At 41.9% G+C, this 19,997-nt stretch overlaps 1 protein-coding gene across 1 annotated transcript in view; it reads right to left on the reverse strand.

Moving 5' to 3' along the window:
* The window catches only part of FANCE (FA complementation group E), a 797,034-nt gene that overhangs the window by 232,279 nt on the left and 544,758 nt on the right, over positions 1 to 19,997 (reverse strand). Inside the window, exon 8 of the mRNA XM_044076581.1 lies at positions 6,439 to 6,514. Coding sequence (XP_043932516.1) covers positions 6,439 to 6,514 — 76 coding nt within the window. The remainder of the gene's footprint in view (positions 1 to 6,438; positions 6,515 to 19,997) is intronic.

Below are 19,997 nucleotides of genomic sequence, written 5' to 3' on the forward strand. Positions count from 1 at the left end.
AACAAACTGCACAACAGAAGGAAGAAACTGTTGCAAAAGAGAGTAAAATCCCATGAGTGGAGGAGCTCCCTGGTCAGCCTCAGTAAGAAGCTGAGATCCCTTATAAGATCCTCCAAAGCTAGCTGCGAAAACAAAATCGCCACTAATTCTAAGGAGAACCACAAAGCATTCTATAGCTATGTCAAGAATCTCGATGGCAACACCCAGATCTGCTCTGAGTTACAGCACAACGGCACGAAAATTATAGAACCAACTGATATTGCCAACATCCTGGCAGATAGGTTCAGTGCTAACTTTACCACCCCTCACCCCTAAAGGGCCCATATCTATACAGGAAGAATGCAGAGTCCGTGTAATCACAACTATGCAGGTAAAAGCTGCGCTCTCTAAAGCCAAAAACACAGCATCCATGGGACCGGACAACATCCCAGGCTGCGTTTTACATGAAATTCATAACAATCTGGCTCCCCACTTAAGCACCATGTTCAATAATAGCCTCGCATCAGGCTTTGTGCCCACTGAATGGCGCACAGCAACAGTTATCCCATTCCACAAAGGGGGAGCCACCACTGATCCCAGGAACTATCAACCTATTAGCCTGACTAGCCTGGTCTGCAAGACCATGGACTGTATCATCATGGAACTCATAAACAAAGACATTGGTAACCTCCAAACTCTAGATCCCACCCAGTTCGGGTTTGTGAAAGACAGGTCATGCCTCCTGAACCCGACTGACTTCTTGAGGCAGTCTCCAAAGCCGTAGATGAGGGTAAGGTGGTTCACACAGCCTATCTTGACCTCGCCAAGGCTTTTCGACACCATCCCCCATTCTGGAATTATAGCTAAACTCACTAAACTAGGTATAAATCCCTACGTCACAAGATGGGTTGCCAACTGGCTCACTGACAGAACCCACACTGTAAAAGTTGCAGACTCCAAATCTGACCTCAAAGCAGTGACAAGTGGAATACAACAAGGTTCCATCCTGGGACCTCTCCTGTTTGGTATCTACTTCTCTGAAGTACAGGCTAACACAGAAGGCCTCTGGCTAACGAAGTTTGCAGATGACTGCAAACTAGGAGCCATAGTCAAGTCACCAAATGATGTGGACATCCTACAGAAGGGCCTCGCTGAGACAGATGGCTGGTGTCAGAACCATGGCCTCAAGCTCAATGCCAAAAAGTGCAGTGTCATCCCCTTTGGTAAAAACTCTGTACCCATGAACTACCACATAGGCAGCAATCTACTTAACACCGAATGTGTGATAAGAGACCTTGGGACCCAGGTGGACAGTAGTCTCTCCTTTGATAGTCACATCGCCACAGTAGTCAGGAAGTCCTTCTACATGACACACTTCATCATAAAAGGGTTCTCAACCAGGAAAAAAGAGGTCATTGTTCTCCTCTACTCGACACTCATTAGACCCATTATAGAGTACAACGCCCCTTTTGGAATGTACCTCACAAGACATCTGCAGCAGCTGGAAAGGCCACAGAAGTACCTCACAAAGAGGATTACTGGCCTCAAACAAATACCCTACACTAACCGCCTCAAAAAACTCCAGCTTTACTCCGTAGCATATCGCCTACTCCGAGGTGATCTCTGCCTAATATATAAAGCTATGTCAAACCCAGAGCTGTTGGACATGCTACACCTAAAGAAATCCCAAACCTTCCGAGCTACACACTCTTGGGACCTAAACCTTGTCACCACAATAAACAGGACATGCTGGAGGGATAGATTCCTGTCCCAGAGACTTCCCATACTCTGGAACAGGCTACCCATCTATGTCAAGCAAAGTTCTTCATTAGCACTCTTCAAGAAAAAACTTGATGAGTGGATGGGAAATAGGAAATACACCCCGGGGATCACTTCTGTGTCTCTGCTTGACAGTGGCACAGGACAATTACTGTTTTGGGTGGCGTAAGCCAGGGAACCTTGTTGGCTAGGCTTACGTAGGCCCTCGGGCCGATAGCTTAGTACCTACCTATGAACCTATAAGAGGTTTTCTATTAGCTGGGAATTGTTGCCGGGGGAATGTAGGTTGCTATAATGGTGATGTACTTATTTGTGTTTAGGAGAAGACAAGAGACTAGTATTTCTGAGTTGGGGGATTGAGGTGGGTGGGTTACTATCCAGAAGTGTCAGGGTGGGGTTACTTTTGTAGATAATGGCTATGCCTCCACCACGTTTGTGTGGCTGGTCAAGCCTGTGTACATTATATCCCTGAGGTAGGAATTCACTATCTTTGCTGTGTTTTTTCAACCATGTTTCTGTTAGAACTCAGATGTCTGGGGAATAATGAGAGTGTGGCTTGAAATTCATGTACTTTGTTTAGAATACTTCTGAGGTTCATGTTCAGGATTCGTAGGTTGGAGGGACCATGAGTATGAATTAGGGAGCTGTGGATGTTAGAGTAGCTTTGAGGGAGTTGTGAGTGGTGTTGGGAGATGGGTCCTGGATTAGGGTATATATCTCCACATAGCCTAAGTAATGATATGTTGTATAGAAATAGGTATGGGAGTTTGTGCGTTAGCTTGGTGTATTTACGATGGAGTTTTGGGGATGTGAGGGTGTTATGCTATTTAAGTTTGTATTGGTTGATGCACAGGTTGGTGAAAAGCTGAGGAGAAATGGTGATGTATGAGTGCAGTGTAGGTCTGTGAGGGTAGATTGGAAAGGTGGGTGTGTGGATGTATGTGACCTGGTAGCTATGGAAGGAGGTTGAAAGGTAGGTAGCTGTCAGTAGAGTGAATAACACTGTAAGGAAGAGGAACATGTTGTGTGTTTGGAGATTATTAGTGTCTGTAAGATGTTTGCTATGTGTGCTGAGATTAAGTGGAAGTGAGGGATGGTGGAAGTGGGGGGTGTGAGTAGAGCTGGCGTAGTAGTTATAATGTGGGGGAGGTGATAGAAATATTGGTTTGTAATTATGTGAGCAAAGCTAGGATTGTAATGTATCTTTGGTAAGAGAGGAGGTATGTGTGTGTGGGGGGGAGGGGACAGCAGGTGGTGGCAGGGGTATCGTGTAATTGGTTAATTGGGGAAGGGGTTGTGCTAACTATAGGTATAAGTTTAGGGAGGGTGGGTGGTAATGGCGGTAGGGGAGTGAAGAGAGCCTGAGCGGAGTGAGGGCGAATGGAGTGGGTTGATACAGCTGAACGAAGTAAGTGGAAGGTAAAAAAACAATCAGTACCTGTAACTTAGCTTTTGCAAGAAAGTATGCTAGTCAGGAAATTAGGGATTCAAGAAAGAGTTTAGTAGTGGGTTGTCAGTGTACATGAAGCAGTTGCTACACTGCCTCAATATACCCATGTCAATCACGCTGGCAGGAGAAACTGAGGTGAACTGATCATCCATGATACTACATGTAAATTTGCTTACAATTAATGAGGAAGGACGTGGTTTAATTGGGGGCTTAATGCTGGGTCTATACTACTAGGGCTCTCAAGCATACCTCTCAATCTGGAAACATCAAAAATCTGGACAAGGCCCATGAAAAAGAGGTACAAATCTGTATGCCGACTAACATCTAATTTGCATACATAATTACATAACCCCCACCCACTCCAATGGAATTGTGGGATACCAACTTTCAAACGCAAACTGAAAAACAGACAACCAAAATATGGCACCAGAGTCTCCGTGCAGCCGTTCCAATGTCCCATTACCTGGCTATTTTGCCCCATTTACCATAAACACTAATGTGTGCATACTGCTTTACTTCTACAATGATTATTTGAATTTTATTTTTACATTTTACAGCACAACAATGCACAAACACTAACAGACATCTGGTAAACAAAGCAATACTCTCACAATGAAAATAGACTTGGCATTACCACTTCTCTGCCCTTGAAACTCACATTCATTGAAACAGCACTGAAACCCACACCACATCCAAAGAAAATGCATCTGGCCAGTGGTGGATAAAGATTACCTTTGGGCTGTTTTCAAATCATTGGCCCCTTGCACATAAAACAAGAAACATACATGTGTTCTTTTCTTTGATACCCCTTCCTGACTTTATTAAATTATATTCCTTGTGACCTTGTATAACACAACACACTTGTTAGACAGACAGAGAGCATTTTACATTTATTGTTTGAACATTTTTTCCAGTAGGCTGTACTGTAGGCAATCTAACAAAATGCATGAACCAATAATGACAAAACTGCCCAATTCAGAACATTTCCATCATAAAAGTCTACATCCACACCCAGACTATAAAAAGAATGACAGTAGTGTAAGCCACAAGCATCTTGCACAGCTTCTCACACTTATTTTCAATTTCATGGGTTTTTTTTGGGGGGGGGGGCAGCAAAAGGTCAAAAACTAGGGACACATTTTAAACATTGCTGGTATAATTTTGTAACGTTGCTAGAATAAAATGTTGGGTTACCACCATGCATTTCACTGGCAAACCCAGGACCCTATCCACTACAGTCAGAGCAAAATACCACTAAGCCAAATCAGCAGCTTCCTGAAAAACAGGAAGACTGAAACTTACTGGCTATCATTTGGTGAATTCATTTCTCACCATAGCTGTCAACCTCTTAGCACAAAAAAAACCTGGATAATGCCAATAATGGGGGAATACAAATTCAGTTCTCACCATAGCTCTCAACCTCTTAGCACAAGATACCTGGACAAACAAAGCCAATAATGGGGGAATACAAATTCAGATCTCAGTTCTCACCATTGCTCTCAACTCTTAGCACAAAAAACCTGGACAAAACTCATGAGTGGTGGTGGCTAGGGACTTACCAGGGACATATTTTAAACAATGCTTGTATAATTTTGTAAAGTTGCTAGAAGAAAATGTTGTGTTACCACAATGCATTTCACTAGCAAGTCTTGAACACAGGACTCTATGCACTATACTCAGAGCAATGTACTACTATGCCAAATCAGCAGCCTCCTGAAAAATAGGAAGACTGAAACTTAATGGCTATCATTTAGTGAATTCATTTCTCAACACAGCTCTCAACCTCTTAGCACAAAAAAATCTGGGCGAAGCTCACAAGTGGTGGTGGCTAGGGACTTTAAGCTCTTTTTACCCTGTACCCAAGACTCTCTCTCTGAAAGTCGGTTTCCTTACATGAAGTCTTCATTCCAATTGCTGTTCCCGCTCACATTTTGAGTCTTCAGTCCGCTGATAAAATTCTTGGAAGAGCAATCAGCAACTGCATTCTGATCCGATCCTGCAACAGCAACCAGCAATTTGTTCCCGCTCGCATTCTGCATCCGATAAAGATCCTGTAACAGCAACCATTTGTTGCCCTTCCTGCTTGCATTGAGCAGACAGGCCACCTGGAAATGCGTAAGCTCAATTCCGATAGGCTGGTAGCCCTGACAGAGCTGACGTCAGCACGAAAAATTAAAAACAAAAGAAAAAAATCAGAAATGAAGGGGTGCCACTCAGGAATATTGCCACCCCTTCATTTGAACTCCAAAACTCAGTAAAAACCGAGTAATTAGGCAAGGTTGAGAGGTATGCTCTCAAGGGGTATGAGACTATTAGGGATTAGGAGATTTCAATTAAAGTGCCAAATGCTGTAGAAAGCCCAGCTGAGGTGCTCTCCGAGCACCTAAGCATAATTTAAGGGACTCCTCAACTGGAGCACAGGCAGCTTCTGAGGGAAAATAAATCTACTATAGCTTTTGCATCTATAATCTCCAATAGTTACCTCCACTGTGTGGTGCTGCACGAAGGTGCAAACAGATGCCTTGGATTTACTTAGATGAAGACAGTAGAGCAGCAGCTGGTCACCAAACTCTGTGGAGCTGTGTTAAAACAGGCGCAAATCCATCCAAACTCGGGACTTATGTAGCAACTGTGAGAACCCTTTTTTAAAACAAGTTAAGTAACTTTCAAACAGGCTGGTGAATGGAAATGCTCAATACTGAGCCTTATTCCAACAACCTGCAACTCAGATGGGTCCTTTGCTACACTCTTCTGCCACAAGGGTGCAGGGGGCCCCTCTTAATGTGAGATGGCTAGTTTTATTGCTCAGATAATGCCAAACAGTCTAAATTCTGCAAATCTGAATCCACCCTATGCTATGAAATACACAAATAGTACAAAATACAAAGTGCAAAAAAAATAGTCTCAAACAGCAAACAGTTCAGACAGTGAAACAACAAAACATTTAAAACAGTTAAAAACAGTTAAAAGTGGCGGCAATTCAGTAATACACAGCTGAAAAGTGCAGTACAGTGAATAAAAATACTTATTTTTCTGTAGATTTCAAAGGATGCCTTCCATTTTGTTTGGATTCACTCCAAAGATCAGAGAGAACACACCAATCCTAGAGCAGCCCCTGTAAACCGAGCCTTTTTTAGAGTCACCACTTTGGGGCCCTGCATATCTATGGTTCTGTACACTATCATACCCCTTTGAAATAAATCAGACATTTGTTTGGATTACATGCTTACCCAAAAATCAGTAGCAGATGCTCTTGTTCCAGGCAGTCCTCAATCAGTCTGCAGATCAACTCCATTTGAAAGCTGCCTAAAAGAAATGAAAGCAAAAAAGATGACTTGAAAATATTTGTCATTCTTGTAGATAAGATATAGCCTTCAAGAGGGAATGCAAAAATACTGGTCTAACATCTTGTTTCACAATATATCTTTAAATATAACACAGAAAAGTACAGTTGTGTACACTTACCATAAATGTAGATGTTCAAGTGTATTCACTGTTGCAGTCATTACATTTGGGTAATCTGCTGGCAGGTTTCCCTCAGTCGGCCTGAATAACAAAATCTTGGGTCCTGCGTCAGTTGCTGTCTCCACTTCCATGACGTCAGGTCGTCAGGGGTATAAAGCATGCAGCTAATGCCATTTTATTCAAATTTTCTTGCCCCAGATGTCAGGAGCCTCCCAAATGGGGAGCAAAAAATATATATAAACAAACAGTAAATCTATAAATGCACTTTTAGAAACATAAACTTTACCTTCAACTAAAAGCTAATACATCACAAAGGCTTTTGAGTATAGAGAAGGAAAGAAGAGGTATAGAAAGGGGGATGGCGGGTGGGTAACCTGGACTGCAACAGTGAATATACTCGAACATCTACATTTATGGTAAGTGTACACAACTGTACTATGTTCTTCGTTTTTCACTGTTGCAGTCATTACATTTGGGTAGAATCCCAAAGCTATGGATGGAAGGATGGAACTAAACAGCATTAGGAAAGGCTATAAGGCCTTGCAGGACTGCAGTGGCAAAGCCTGCCCTGTATTTGGAGAAGAGAGGTAAATGATGATGCTTTGTGAAGGTATGAACAGAGCTCCAAGTAGCAGCTTCAAGAATGTCTTTTGTTGGGACCCCTCTGAGAAAAGCTGCTGAAGTAGAAGCAGCCCTGGTGGAATGTGATCTGATTCCCTTGGGCACAGGTTTGCCATGGTGCAAATAGCAGAAACGAATGCAGTGGCTTATCCACTTAGAAATAGTCTGCTTTGATATAGCCTTCCCCTCTGACCCTGCAGCAAATGCTACAAGTAGTTGCTCAGACTTTCTTAGAGATTTGGTCCTGTTTAAGTAGAATCTCAGTTGTCTGTGTACACATCCAATGAATGCAGTATCCACTCCACCTTGTTCTGCGGATTTGGGTAAAATGCTGGCAGGTGAATTGTCTGGTTAAGAGCCACACTGGATACCACCTTAGGTGTAAAAGAAGTATTGGTCCTGAGGGACACCCTGTCCAGGTAAAATGTAATAAAAGGCTCCACTGCCATGAGAGCCTGTAGTTCTGAAACCCTTTTTGCTGAAGTGACTGCCAACAGAAAAGCTGTTTTCCAAGATAGAAATTTTATATCCGCAGTAGCTGCTGGTTCAAAAGGAGGCAGGGTGAGTTTTTCCAGCACAAAATTGAGGTCCCATGCAGGAGTTGGTGATCTTCTGGGAGGCCTTACATTTCTGGCCCCTCTAAGATACTGTTTAAGCAGAGGATGAGAAAAGAGGGGAGGCTCTGTGTTGTAATGAGCCGAGATGGCAGAGGCATGGATTTTTATTGAAGAAAAAGATAAGCCCTTGCCAAGCATCTCAGTCAAATATTGTAAAATCTGAGGAATATTGGGCTGTGCTGTGTTTATTCCTTGTGCTTGGTTCCAAGCACAGAATCTCTTCCATTTATCAGCATAGGTTTTTCTAGTACTAGGCCTTCTGGCTTCCAAAATTACATCCATCACAGATTTACTGAGAGGTGTTGTTTGAATAATTAGTTGATTAGCCATGCTGCAAGATTCAGAGTTTGGAGCTGAGTGTGCAGAATTTGATAGTTCTGCTGAGACAGTAGATGAGGTATTTGAGGCAGGTACCATGGAGGAAGGTGAGACATATTCCGTACCAGTGCGAGGCCAGTCCGGAGCAATTAGGATCATTTTTGTTTTTTCTTGTCTGACTTTTAGTAAGACCTTGGAGAGTAGAGGCAGAGGGGGAAAGGCATAGACTGCTAGGTTTTTCCAGATGAAGGATAGTGCATCCACTTTCCATGCTTTATTGTGATGAGTTCTTGTGCAGAATTTGTCCAACTGATAATTTCGGGGAGAGGCAAATAGATCTAAGTCTGGGCTCCCCCATTTCTGTGTTAACATGCTGAAGATTTGTGGATCCAGTTTCCATTCGTGCGGGTCCATAAGATTTCTGCTTAGGTCGCCTGCCAGAGTATTTTGCTTTCCTGGCTTGAAGATATATTTGGTAAGTCAAGGCTGTGTTCCACAAGGCCATGGCTAGTCTGCAAAGGGGGTAGGAATGTGTACCCCCCTGCTGGTTTATGTACCACATAACTGTGGTGTTGTCCGTCTTTATCAGTAGTTGTCCTGGATGAAATAAGTCCTTGAAGGCTGTCAGAGCATTCCGAACAGCTAGCATCTCTTTCTGGTTGATATGCAGATGCATTTGGTTTGGGAATCCATTTACCCTGAATGCATCTCCCTGCCAGGTGGGCCCCCCCAAGCATAGTCTGATGCGTCTGTAGTAATGGGTTTGGGTGGCAGGGGTAGAGTGAATGACAGTCCCTTGTTTTGGTGACATGTCTCTGCCCACCAAAGAAACTCCTGTTGTAGGTAGGGAATGAGAGGAATCATTGTTTCCAGACTGTGACAATGGTTTCCTCATATGCAGTCTCGCATATGGAATTAGTAGAATGCAGGATGCCATGAACCCCAAAGCCTGCAGAATTTGTCTTGCAGATAACTGGGTTTTTGTTGCCATTTGTTTGAAGTATGTTGTCAGTTGCCTTTGTTTGTCTGGCATGAGGTAAGCCATGTGGGTAAGTTGTATTCAAGCTTGCACCCAGGAATGTAATCATTTGAGAGGGTACCAGATGTGATTTACTTTCGTTTATGGTGTACCCTAGGCATGCTAGAAGCCTTTTTACAAATGCCAGATGTTGGAGTGTCCTTGTCCTATGCTTGAATGAGACAGTCGTCCAGATAAGGATACATCTGAATGCTTCTTTGTTTGCAGAATGCAAGACCCTGGCCACAGTAGATAAGCCAAAGGGCAGTGCAGAGAATTGGTAATGCAAAACACCTGCTTTGAAGCAGAGGTATCTTCTGCATGATTCCCTTATTGGGATATGCAGGTATGCCACTTAAGTCTAGAGTTACTAACCAAGCATTCTTGCCTAGCATAGGCAGTAGCTGTTGTAAAGTCAGCATTTTGAATTTTGGATTTCCAGGAACGTGTTCAAAATCGATAAGTCCAGTATTGGACGCCATGAATTGTCTTTTCTGGGTACCAGGAATAAAAACCTTGTCCTTTTTTCCTTTTCTGGTACCGGTTGAATAGCCCCCTTATCCATGAGGGACATGACTTGTTTCTGGGCCTCTGCCCATTGGTTTTGATGCAGATCCGGCCATCCGTTTGGAATTGGAAAAGTATGGAAATGAAATCTGTACCCCTGGGATACTATATTTAATACCCACTTGTCCTGGGTAATTAACTGCCAATTTTGAGCATGAAGTGCTAGTTTTCCCCCCAAGGGGGCTGCCAAAAGATAAGTGCTTAGTGATGGTAGAGGAAAGTCATTGAGACTGCTTACTGTAGGGCTGTGCTTTGTTTCCTCCAGATTTGGAGGTGGAGGCACCTCATTGCTTTGACCTGTATGAACCCTGTGATTGGTATCTGTAGCCTTTTGAGCGCCTGGATTTGCCCTGAGTGGCTCTGTTGGACACCGGAAAGGACCAATTTTTACTAGGCCAGTAGCTACTGAACCTGGGTGGCTGCACTTGCAAGAACTCTTTTACAGTTTGCATAGATTTAGCTTTGTCTTCCATTTTCTTTAAAACCTCTTCTGCCTTATTACCAAACAGAGTATCATGCTGCAAAGGAGCATCTAACAATTTAACATGATCAGGCAGATTTTGCTCCTTGAGCCAGGCATGCTTTCTAATCACAGATCCAGTAATGGCGGCCCTACAAGAGGCCTCCAAGGAATCAAAACCTCCAGGTTAGTAGCACAGCACGAGACCTCAAAGACCATCCATGTGCAACTAACAGTGGGCAAAGCTGCTTTTCAGATAGTAGCTTGCTACAGATCACCCACCATGTCTCAGGACCCCCACTCAGCATTCCTGAGAAGATTGGAAAATATGATGATCCTACCAAACACCATGATACTGGGTGATTTCAACTACCCAAACACTTGAATGGGAAAACTACTCCAGTACAACCTCCTTTGGCCAACGCTTCCTAGAGTTTATAAACTCAAATGCACTGGAACAACTGGTCACCACACCCACAAGAAGTGACAACATATTGGACCTGATCATCACCAACATGGGGGATCAGTGTTCACACCAGAGGTAAAGCCCTCGCTGGTAAGATCAGACCATAAACTAATCACACTGGACATCCACATCCCGACCCCACACCCAGTCAAGGAAACCACTGTGAAAAACTTTTCAAGAGCAAACTTCACACTTCTCAAGATCGAGGTGGAAAGTTTCAAAGCCCCCTTGCTAAAGGATAATGCTGTCCAAACCGCAGAATCCTTTACAAATGCATTCTACGAGCACCTACAGGAATGCATGGATCGAGCCATCCCAAGTAAAACCAAGACTCACTTCTCCAAAAAGAGGAAACCAGTCTGGTGGTCCCCGGCCATAAATAAGCTATTCAACAGAAGGAGGAAACTATTGCATGATAGAGCAAAATCCCAAAAAGGAAAGGCATCCCTGATCAGTATTAGCAAGAAACTACGATCCCTCATAAAATCATCCAAGGCCAGTTTCGAAAGAAAAATTGCCAAAGACTCTAAAGATAATCACAAAGCCTTCTTTAGCTATGTCAAGAACCTAGGTGGCAACTCTCAGATCTGCTCTGAGCTAGTACAAAATGGCAAAAAATACACTGAACCAACTGACTTTGCCAACATCCTGACCGATAGGTTCAGTGCAAACTTTACCCCCCTCACCCCCAAAAGGGCCCGTGTCCATCCCAGAAGAATGTAGAGCCCCAGACATTACAGACACGCAGGTGAAAACAGCCCTCTCCAAAGCCAAAAACACAGCATCAATGGGACTGGATAGTATCCCAGGCTCTGTCTTACACGAGCTCCAAAATAAACTAAACCCTCACCTAAATTCACTGTTCAAACTCAGGCTATGTACCTAAGGAATGACGTTCAGCAACAGTTATCCTGCTCCACAAAGGTGGTGCCACAACAGATCCTGGGAACTATCGCCCTATAATCCTGACTAGCCTGGTCTGCAAAGCTATGGAGCGCATCATCATGGAACTCATAAACAAAGACATTGGGAACCTCCAGACACTGGACCCTACCCAATTCGGCTTTGTTAAAGGCAGATCCTACCTCCTAAACCTAGTTGACTTTTTTGAAACAGTTAGAAAGGCCATAGATGAGGGAAAGGTAGTCCACACAGCCTACTTGGACCTCGCTAAGGCCTTCAACACCATTCCCCACTCTGGCATTATAGATAAGCTCATCAGCTTGAACATTAACCCCTATGTCATGAGATGGGTTGCAAACTGACTCACGGATAGAACTCACATGGTCAGAGTTGCGGGTGCCATGTCCGTCTCTAAACCAGTTACAAGTGACGTCCCACAGGGCTCAGTCCTGGGACCCCTCCTGTTCAGTATATACTTCTCTGAGGTACAGGCAAGCACAGGAGGACTATGGCTGACCAAGTTCGCTGATGACTGCAAACTGGGGGCCATAATTGATTCTCCGGCTGACACAGACATCCTCCAGAAGGGTCTCACGGAGACAAATACCTGGCGTCAGAACCATGGCCTAAAGCTAAATGCCAAAAAATGCATAGTTATCCCCTTTGGGAAAAACAAAGTGCCCACGAATTACCACATAGGTGGTAATCCACTAAGTATGGAAGATGTAATTACGGATCTGGGGACCCAGGTCGATAGCAACCTCTCCTTTGATAATCACATTGCCAAGGTGGTTAGAAAATCCTTCTATGTAGCCCACCTAATCACGAAAGGGTTCCCATCTAGATCAAGAGAGGTCATCGTGCCCCTCTACCCATCACTCATTAGGCCCATAATAGAGTACAATGCCCCATTTGGAATGTACCTTACTTGACACCTGAAACAGCTGGAAATACCACAGAAGTACCTCACCAAGAGGATCATGGGCCTCAGACAGATGCCTATGCAGCTCGACTAAAGAAACTCCAGCTCTACTCAGTTGCTTACCGCCTGCTTAGAGGTGATCTCTGCCTGACGTGCAAGGCCATGTCCAACCCGGAATTAATGGACATGCTCCACCTCAAGAAAACCAAATCTCTTAGAGCCACACGCTCCAGCGAGTTAAACCTCAGCACAACAATAAACAGGACATGCTGGAGGGACAGATTCCTGTCCCAGAGACTTCCCTCGCTCTGGAATAGAATCCCAATTTATGTTAGGCAGAGCCCCTCACTGACTCTCTTCAAGAGAAATCTTGACGAGTGGATGGGAAATCGTAAATTTACCCCTGGGATCACTTCAATGGCCCTGCTAGGCAGAGGCACAGGAAACTAATTTAAAAGGGAGGCGAAAGCCAACACATTCTGGCTAGGCTTATAAATGCCCTTGGGCAGAGAGCCTAGTACCTACCTATGAACCTATGAACCTATTAGGACTGCAATTCTAACCAGAGAACATCCAGTGCAGCATTTCTTTGAATTTGACTCAACAACTTTAGCTGCCTGAAAGCATGACTATATTCACATCACATTACAACTGAAAAATATACAGTCTCTTCACTTCTGAAACACTGCAGACATATATATATATATATATATATATATATATATATATATATATTTTGCACATTAGTTTTACCTATTTTTTTTTTTTGCAAAGGTCAACAGTCCACTTAAATGCTGACTTTACTAGCTTTACACAAAAGGCCATATATCATCTCCCTGAAGACAGTTCATAATATGAACAAACAATATCAATAACCAATCAGAAGTGATTCTGAGACTGCCATTTGCTTTCTACATCACCTTGCCCAAGCCTTTTGTGCAAAGGTTGAATAGGACCCAGATGGAAACTAAGCGTAGTGCCAAACTGCAACAAATGTCCTCTGAAAAGATGGATTTCCTAGCTGTGTATGAAAGGCTGCATGTCAGTTACCCAGAGGTAATTCACAAAAATCATGGACTTCTAATAAGTTACCTTGGTACAATTCTCACAGATACTTGTCCTAGGAATGTGTCACTTCTGACAGGGTATACTACATTTGACTGTGATGGAATCACATAAGTATAATGGTCCTGTTTTGTTTTGATAGATACTGTCCCCCAACAAACCACATCAATAATCTATCAAAAACAATTCTCCAACAGCCATTTCATACATCAGCTGCCCCCTAGACCTTTTTTTCCAGAGGTCAAATAGCAACTAGGTGGACAACAACAGTGGCATACTGTGATAACAAAAGCCCTCTGAAAGGCTGTTTTACCAGATGTACATAAAAGGCAGTATTACAGTTCCACAAAGACAGTTAGTAATAAGAAAATCAGGCACTTTTGTACAAAACACACATTGTCCCATTGGAATCTCCAACTTCTAAGAGGGTATATGACATCTGACTGTCAAGAAATCACATAAATATAAATCGCCATATAGTTCTTTTATAAATGTTGCTCCCCCTATCATTTCATATTAGTAACCAATCCGAGGTGATTCTAAAGCAGCTGTTTCATACATCTGCCATCAGCCTTTTGTGTAGAGGTCAGATAACTCCCAAAGATGATACTAATCAGAGTGCCAGACTGTGACAACAAAATGTCTCTGGAATGTTGGATTTACTAACTGTACTCAATAGGTCATATGTTAGTTCCACAAAGACAGTTTACAATAAAAATATTAAGGGACTTCTATCAAGGTATCAGTCACCCCCAACTGTACACCTCTGGTACCCTCCTTAATGGCCTAAGCGATCACCTTCTCACATATGTAATTAAGCACAAAACCATTAATTCCCAACAACCCTTACTCAGAAAGGTTAGAAACAATAAAAACTTTGACCCTGCCAAATTCCAACAAGAACTAAACTCATGTAATTGGTCTATTCTAAAACACCTCCCCTTAGAGGAAGCAGTAGCATACTTTAACAACAAATTCCTTGAGATCCTTGATTTGCATGCACCTGTTCGTTCACAGATAACCAAGGCAAGAACTGCGACATGGCTTTCTATATAGTCTAAACTCAAAATTACCCTTAGAAACAAAGCATGGGCTTTATGGCGTTCTAAAGACCCACAAGATCACATTAAATACAGGCAATCCGGGAACGAAACCAAAAAATCAGTTTTACAATTCAAAAAATAATACTACTATAATTTACAGACAGTAAATCAAAATAACCCTCAGAAGTTTTGGGCAGGTTTAAATCTACTGCATCCTGGACAAACTTCAACCCCAATCTCTGCTGCTGCTATTGATAAAACCCATGAAGATGTTTCTGATAGTTTTAACCAACTTTACTGAGACAATTCAAGCCCTAGCTAGCCAACTACCTCCTAGCTCCCCAGGTCCTGAAAGTAGCACCCCTAGAAACCTACCAACCAGTCGCCACTTCACTTATCCGCATCTTTGATCATAAAATTAAAACCCACTACACTTTCTGCTGATCAATTCCCTGCCGAGTACCTACAAAAATCAGCTGATGCTAATCAATCGAACCATAGTAGAAGCTAAAATTCCCACCATCTGGAAAATATCCTATGTAATCCCACTTCACAAAGGAGGCAGCTCTACTGAATTCTCCAATTATAGGCCAATAGCTATACTCTCTCCACTTGCAAAGATTATGGAAAAATGTATTCATAGACAACTCATGCACCACCTAATCCAAAATCGCCTTATGGCAGACACTCAGCATGGCTTCCGTCCTCATCACAGCACTACTTCAGCCCTCCTAGCCTTTACTAACACCATAAACCATAATCGCAAAATAATTATATATCCTCAGCCCTCTTTTGGATCTTTCCAAGGCATTCGATATGGTTGATCACCAACTTTTAATCCACACCCTGCAAACATTCTGTCTAGATACTGGAGCCTCCAATGGTTTCAATCCTACCTGAATGGTCGACAGCAGGCTGTCCTCTAGCAGAACAAACTCTCTAACCTTCTACCTAACACCTCGAGTACCACAAGGCTCTATACTAGGGCCCTTGCTGTTCTCCATCTTCATTAACGACCTTTATACTGTCATCCCAAAAGTCAGCTGTATCCAATATGCTGATGACTCTACTCTGATTTGCTCAGCCACATCTTCAGTAGAGTTATGGTCAGCTACCCAGACCACCTTTAATACAATAGAAAACTGGCTTTCTGAACATCGTCTGATCCTAAATCCCAAAAACTAAAATGCTGTTATTTTCACCAACACGTAGTTCTACCCCTTTCACCTTTACCATAAAATCAAATGATGGCACAATAATCTCTCGACCCATCTACAAAACTATTAGGTATCATCATAGACAATAATCTCAAATTTGACATACATGTTAACCAAACTATCAAAACCATCAATAAAAACTAGGGTCACTTTACAGAATAAAAGCCTTCCTAACCCCTCCAGCTAAAATTGCCATAGCTCAGTCTCACCTTCTTTCAACCCTTCTGTATGCATCCCCTCTACTCTCGAATTTGAACAAGACTGTCCTTAACAAACTCTCAATTTGCTACAACCACATTTCCAGGTTTGCCACTGGGCTGCCTTTTAGGACACATCATTGCATCAATCTAAATCAGCTTGGTTGGCTTGAACTACCTAGCCTAATCCAGTATAACCAACTGATTATGGCCTATAAAATTCTCTATAATCCGGACAATACTCCTGCACTTAAAAATATTATCACCCCCTATAACAATCTTAGACCGCTTCGATCCTCTAACAAACTACTAATTCAGACTAGCAAAATTAATAACACAGCCGGTGATTCTCTCTTTGCAAACTCTGTAAGTAGATCCTGGAACTCTCTTCCAGCTGATATTACCTTACTTTCCACCTTAGGTCAATTTAAAACTAGACTCAAACAACATTTGTTACTTAACTGGCTATGTCAATGTATCAAGCCAGGCTAACTCGAATGTGTAAAAATCTGTTAACCAGTTTACTGTGTAATTTAATTTAATCCTGACTTGTGCTCAGGACTATCTGTAACCTGTGGAACTTGTTTAACTTGCTTACTTATGTAATCTCTGTAAATAGTCTGTTTGTAATATGTAATGCTGGTATTATGTAATGCTGTGTCTGCTTACCCTTGAGTTTCGGGCCTCCGCTGAAAATGGACATGCATCCAGTCGGACTATCCCGGTCAACAAATGTAAAATAAATAAAAATAAAAGGTAATTTGGCACAAAATACACACTTTCCCAGTGTATGCTACCTCTGACTGTGAAGAAAATCAAACATATATCCATCATACAGCTCTAACAGATACTGACCTTCCTAAACAAACCATATCAGTAACCAGTCAGAGGTGATCCAGTAACTGCCGTTTGCTTTCATAAATCACCTACCCTCACCTTTTGTGCAGAGGTCAAATAGCACCCAGGTGGTAACCAAGCAGAGTGCCTGACTGTGGCAACAAAAGCCCTCTTTAATAACTTACTAGCTGTATATAAGAGTCAGTTCCCCAAAGGCAGTTCACAATAAAAAGTTCAGGGACTTCTAATAAGGTACTCTAGCTCAAATTACAAACATACTGTCCCAGTGTAATGTGCACCTCCCAAGGGGGTACAGGATATTTAACTATGAAGGAATGACAGAACTGTAAATGCCATTTTGCTCTGACAGAAACTTTGACAGATACTGTCTCTGCAGCAACCCATATCAATAAGCAATCAGAAGTGATCCTATAACTTATTTTATTTCATGCACCATATAGCCCCAAAATTATACCTATATTCAGTATTTTTCTAATGTTTAATTGAGAAGAGAACAAAAAACATAACAGTCTAACAGCCAAAAGTAACATATTTTAGCTTGTTACTGTTAGATACATACACTGACCCTCGACAAGCCATATTCTTATTTTTCAGTTTTCAGATAATTACCCTGTATTTTAAGATGCAGCTTGTCTTCTCATCCACTTCTCCATAAATGCATTTACTTCTAGGCGAACCTCTGATATTTGCTTATGATAAAAGTGGAATAAAAAACATTGAGCACAACTATGTATTTCAACCTGTTGCTCATGAGCAAGTAAACATGCTCTTGACGTTAGTTACTTGTAGCAATCTGGTATAACTTATTTTAGTACTTCATTTTGGTAAATGGCTCCCCTATCTCTTATAAGACGTGGGTGTTGCGGGGGCTGCACATACACCCTTCTAACTAATATAACCATCATCCAGGGTCAAACCATTTGAGGGGAATGAGAGTCAAATTAGGTGAGTGGGCAGATCCTCCCCAGCTCCCTACAAATAACAATTGCCCAAAGCTCTGTCTTCATCTCCCTCAAACTAGTCATTTCAACTAAAGTTTTGCATAAGTCATGTAATTGCTCTTTGCTCTCATACACACACACACACACACACACACACACACACACACACACACACACACACACACACACACACACATGGCAATTATCAATGTACAATTGCCAAAAGTGATGAAATAATAACCACAGTAACCTGCTTCACTGCAACTACAAAGCATAAGTAAGAGTCATAGTAACCTACTTGCAGCTGCAGGCATATCACCTCCATGTCGACCTCAGTAAAAAAATAAATTGGAAAAAAAAATAAACTGAAAAAAAAAAAACTAAATACAAGTGTATGATGGTGTGGGTAGTGTGTAATGTTATCAGTGACCAAATATATATCTGAATTCCTTCCAAAAAGTGAAAAAACAACCACCTCAAATATGTTTCAGCTTGCAAGTGTCAGACATTGTACTCTGTCACCCCCGACCAAGCCACAGCAATGACTACTCGACTGTGATCACTATAACAGTCCTTTGTTTCCATCTACTGACTACCTGACAGATATATAACCACTTCTGGTGATCACCTGTAGTTATAAAAACTGGGTAAAAAAGTAGCCACTGTAATGTAAATCAAGTTGCTGCTGTGGAGATAACAGCTTTGCTTTGTGCTTAACACGCAGCCCATCAAAGAAGAATTGTAGACACAGCTCCCTACGACAACACAGCAACCAGCAAGCAAATAAAAAATTATGGACTTCTGCCCCCACCTTAATCAGTGACAAGTTTGAAAAATATTCTTTTCTCTTATGTTTTTTTAATAGTTATTAGAATAACAGGTTTTAAATAGTTTTATATTAGAATCACATTGTTTTGGAGAATATAAAGTCTAACTCAGTTTGTCAGTATTTAGTATCAGCAATTCTCACAGACTTAGAAAAGAGTCACAGTTTTACCAGGATTAGACCAAAATTATGAGGCAAACTCAGAATGCAGAGAATTACAAATTATAGACAGCCCAGTGCACCTGTTCCTGAAGCCTCCAAGGCCAACTGCATGAAGATAACAGGCCCTTGGACCATACCCCTTATCTGTCCCTGATATTTACTTGTTTACTGACATATGACTACTGGGAAAGTCCAACTGAGTAGAAGCCCATTTTCAGTGATGGCCTGGGGAGAAAAGCTCCAAAGTATTGCGAAACATCTTAAGAATAATAATTTTATAAAATATTCACAGATGTACTTGATTTAGGCTCAGAATTTTACTCTGTCCCTCCAAATCGTTCCTAAAATTGGTGAAGAGGTGATGGATTCTACTTAATAGTTACTAAGAGTTATTAACTTCTTTTACTTCAGAAAATGCATGCTAATTCTCTTATTCTGTCATCTTCTCAAGTTAATAGCATTAATAATTAATGAAATGCCTGCAACTTTCCCTGATTCTGAAGGTAAGAGGTCCAGAGCTATGTTGTTTCCTTACCTGCACTTCTTTCTAATTAAGACAATAGGAAGTGCAGTAATACTGCCACATTTCCAAAAAAAATATGACATTGCACCTACTCAAGTCTGTTACTATTTAGTACAGGAATCCTTTTCAGTTGGTTCCCTATTGAAATGTCGGCACTCATATAAATGATGGAAAAGAGTGAATATGAAACATGGCTCTTCTCCTTTAAATTAGTTTTTTTTGCCCCCCCCCCCAATGAAGGGGGCAAGGCCCAGACCCCGAATGTACACATACCAACTGAGAAACAGACATACCTCAGAGAAAAGGGAATATTCTGAGAAACAGCAATCTCAGACTTACATGCAAGTTTATTTTTTCAGCCATTCATTCTCTGCGCTTCAAGACTCCCTGAAGCAGGTCCTGAAATTTGAAATGGTTACTCCTACATTTTGCCAGATAATCACAAATTTTCCCAGACCAAAAATACTGGACAAAGTAAATCAAGGATGTTCTGCAAAATCAGGAATCCCTGAAAGGTTTGGGTTATAAAACAGTCCCTGTCTCAGTCTACCCAATTAATGAAATATTATGGAACACGGTGTATGAATGAAACAAACCTTA

Source organism: Protopterus annectens, chromosome 7.part0, assembly GCF_019279795.1.
Source record: "Protopterus annectens isolate FY-2018-M chromosome 7.part0, PAN1.0, whole genome shotgun sequence".
In the NCBI taxonomy this organism is placed as follows: domain Eukaryota; kingdom Metazoa; phylum Chordata; order Ceratodontiformes; family Protopteridae; genus Protopterus; species Protopterus annectens.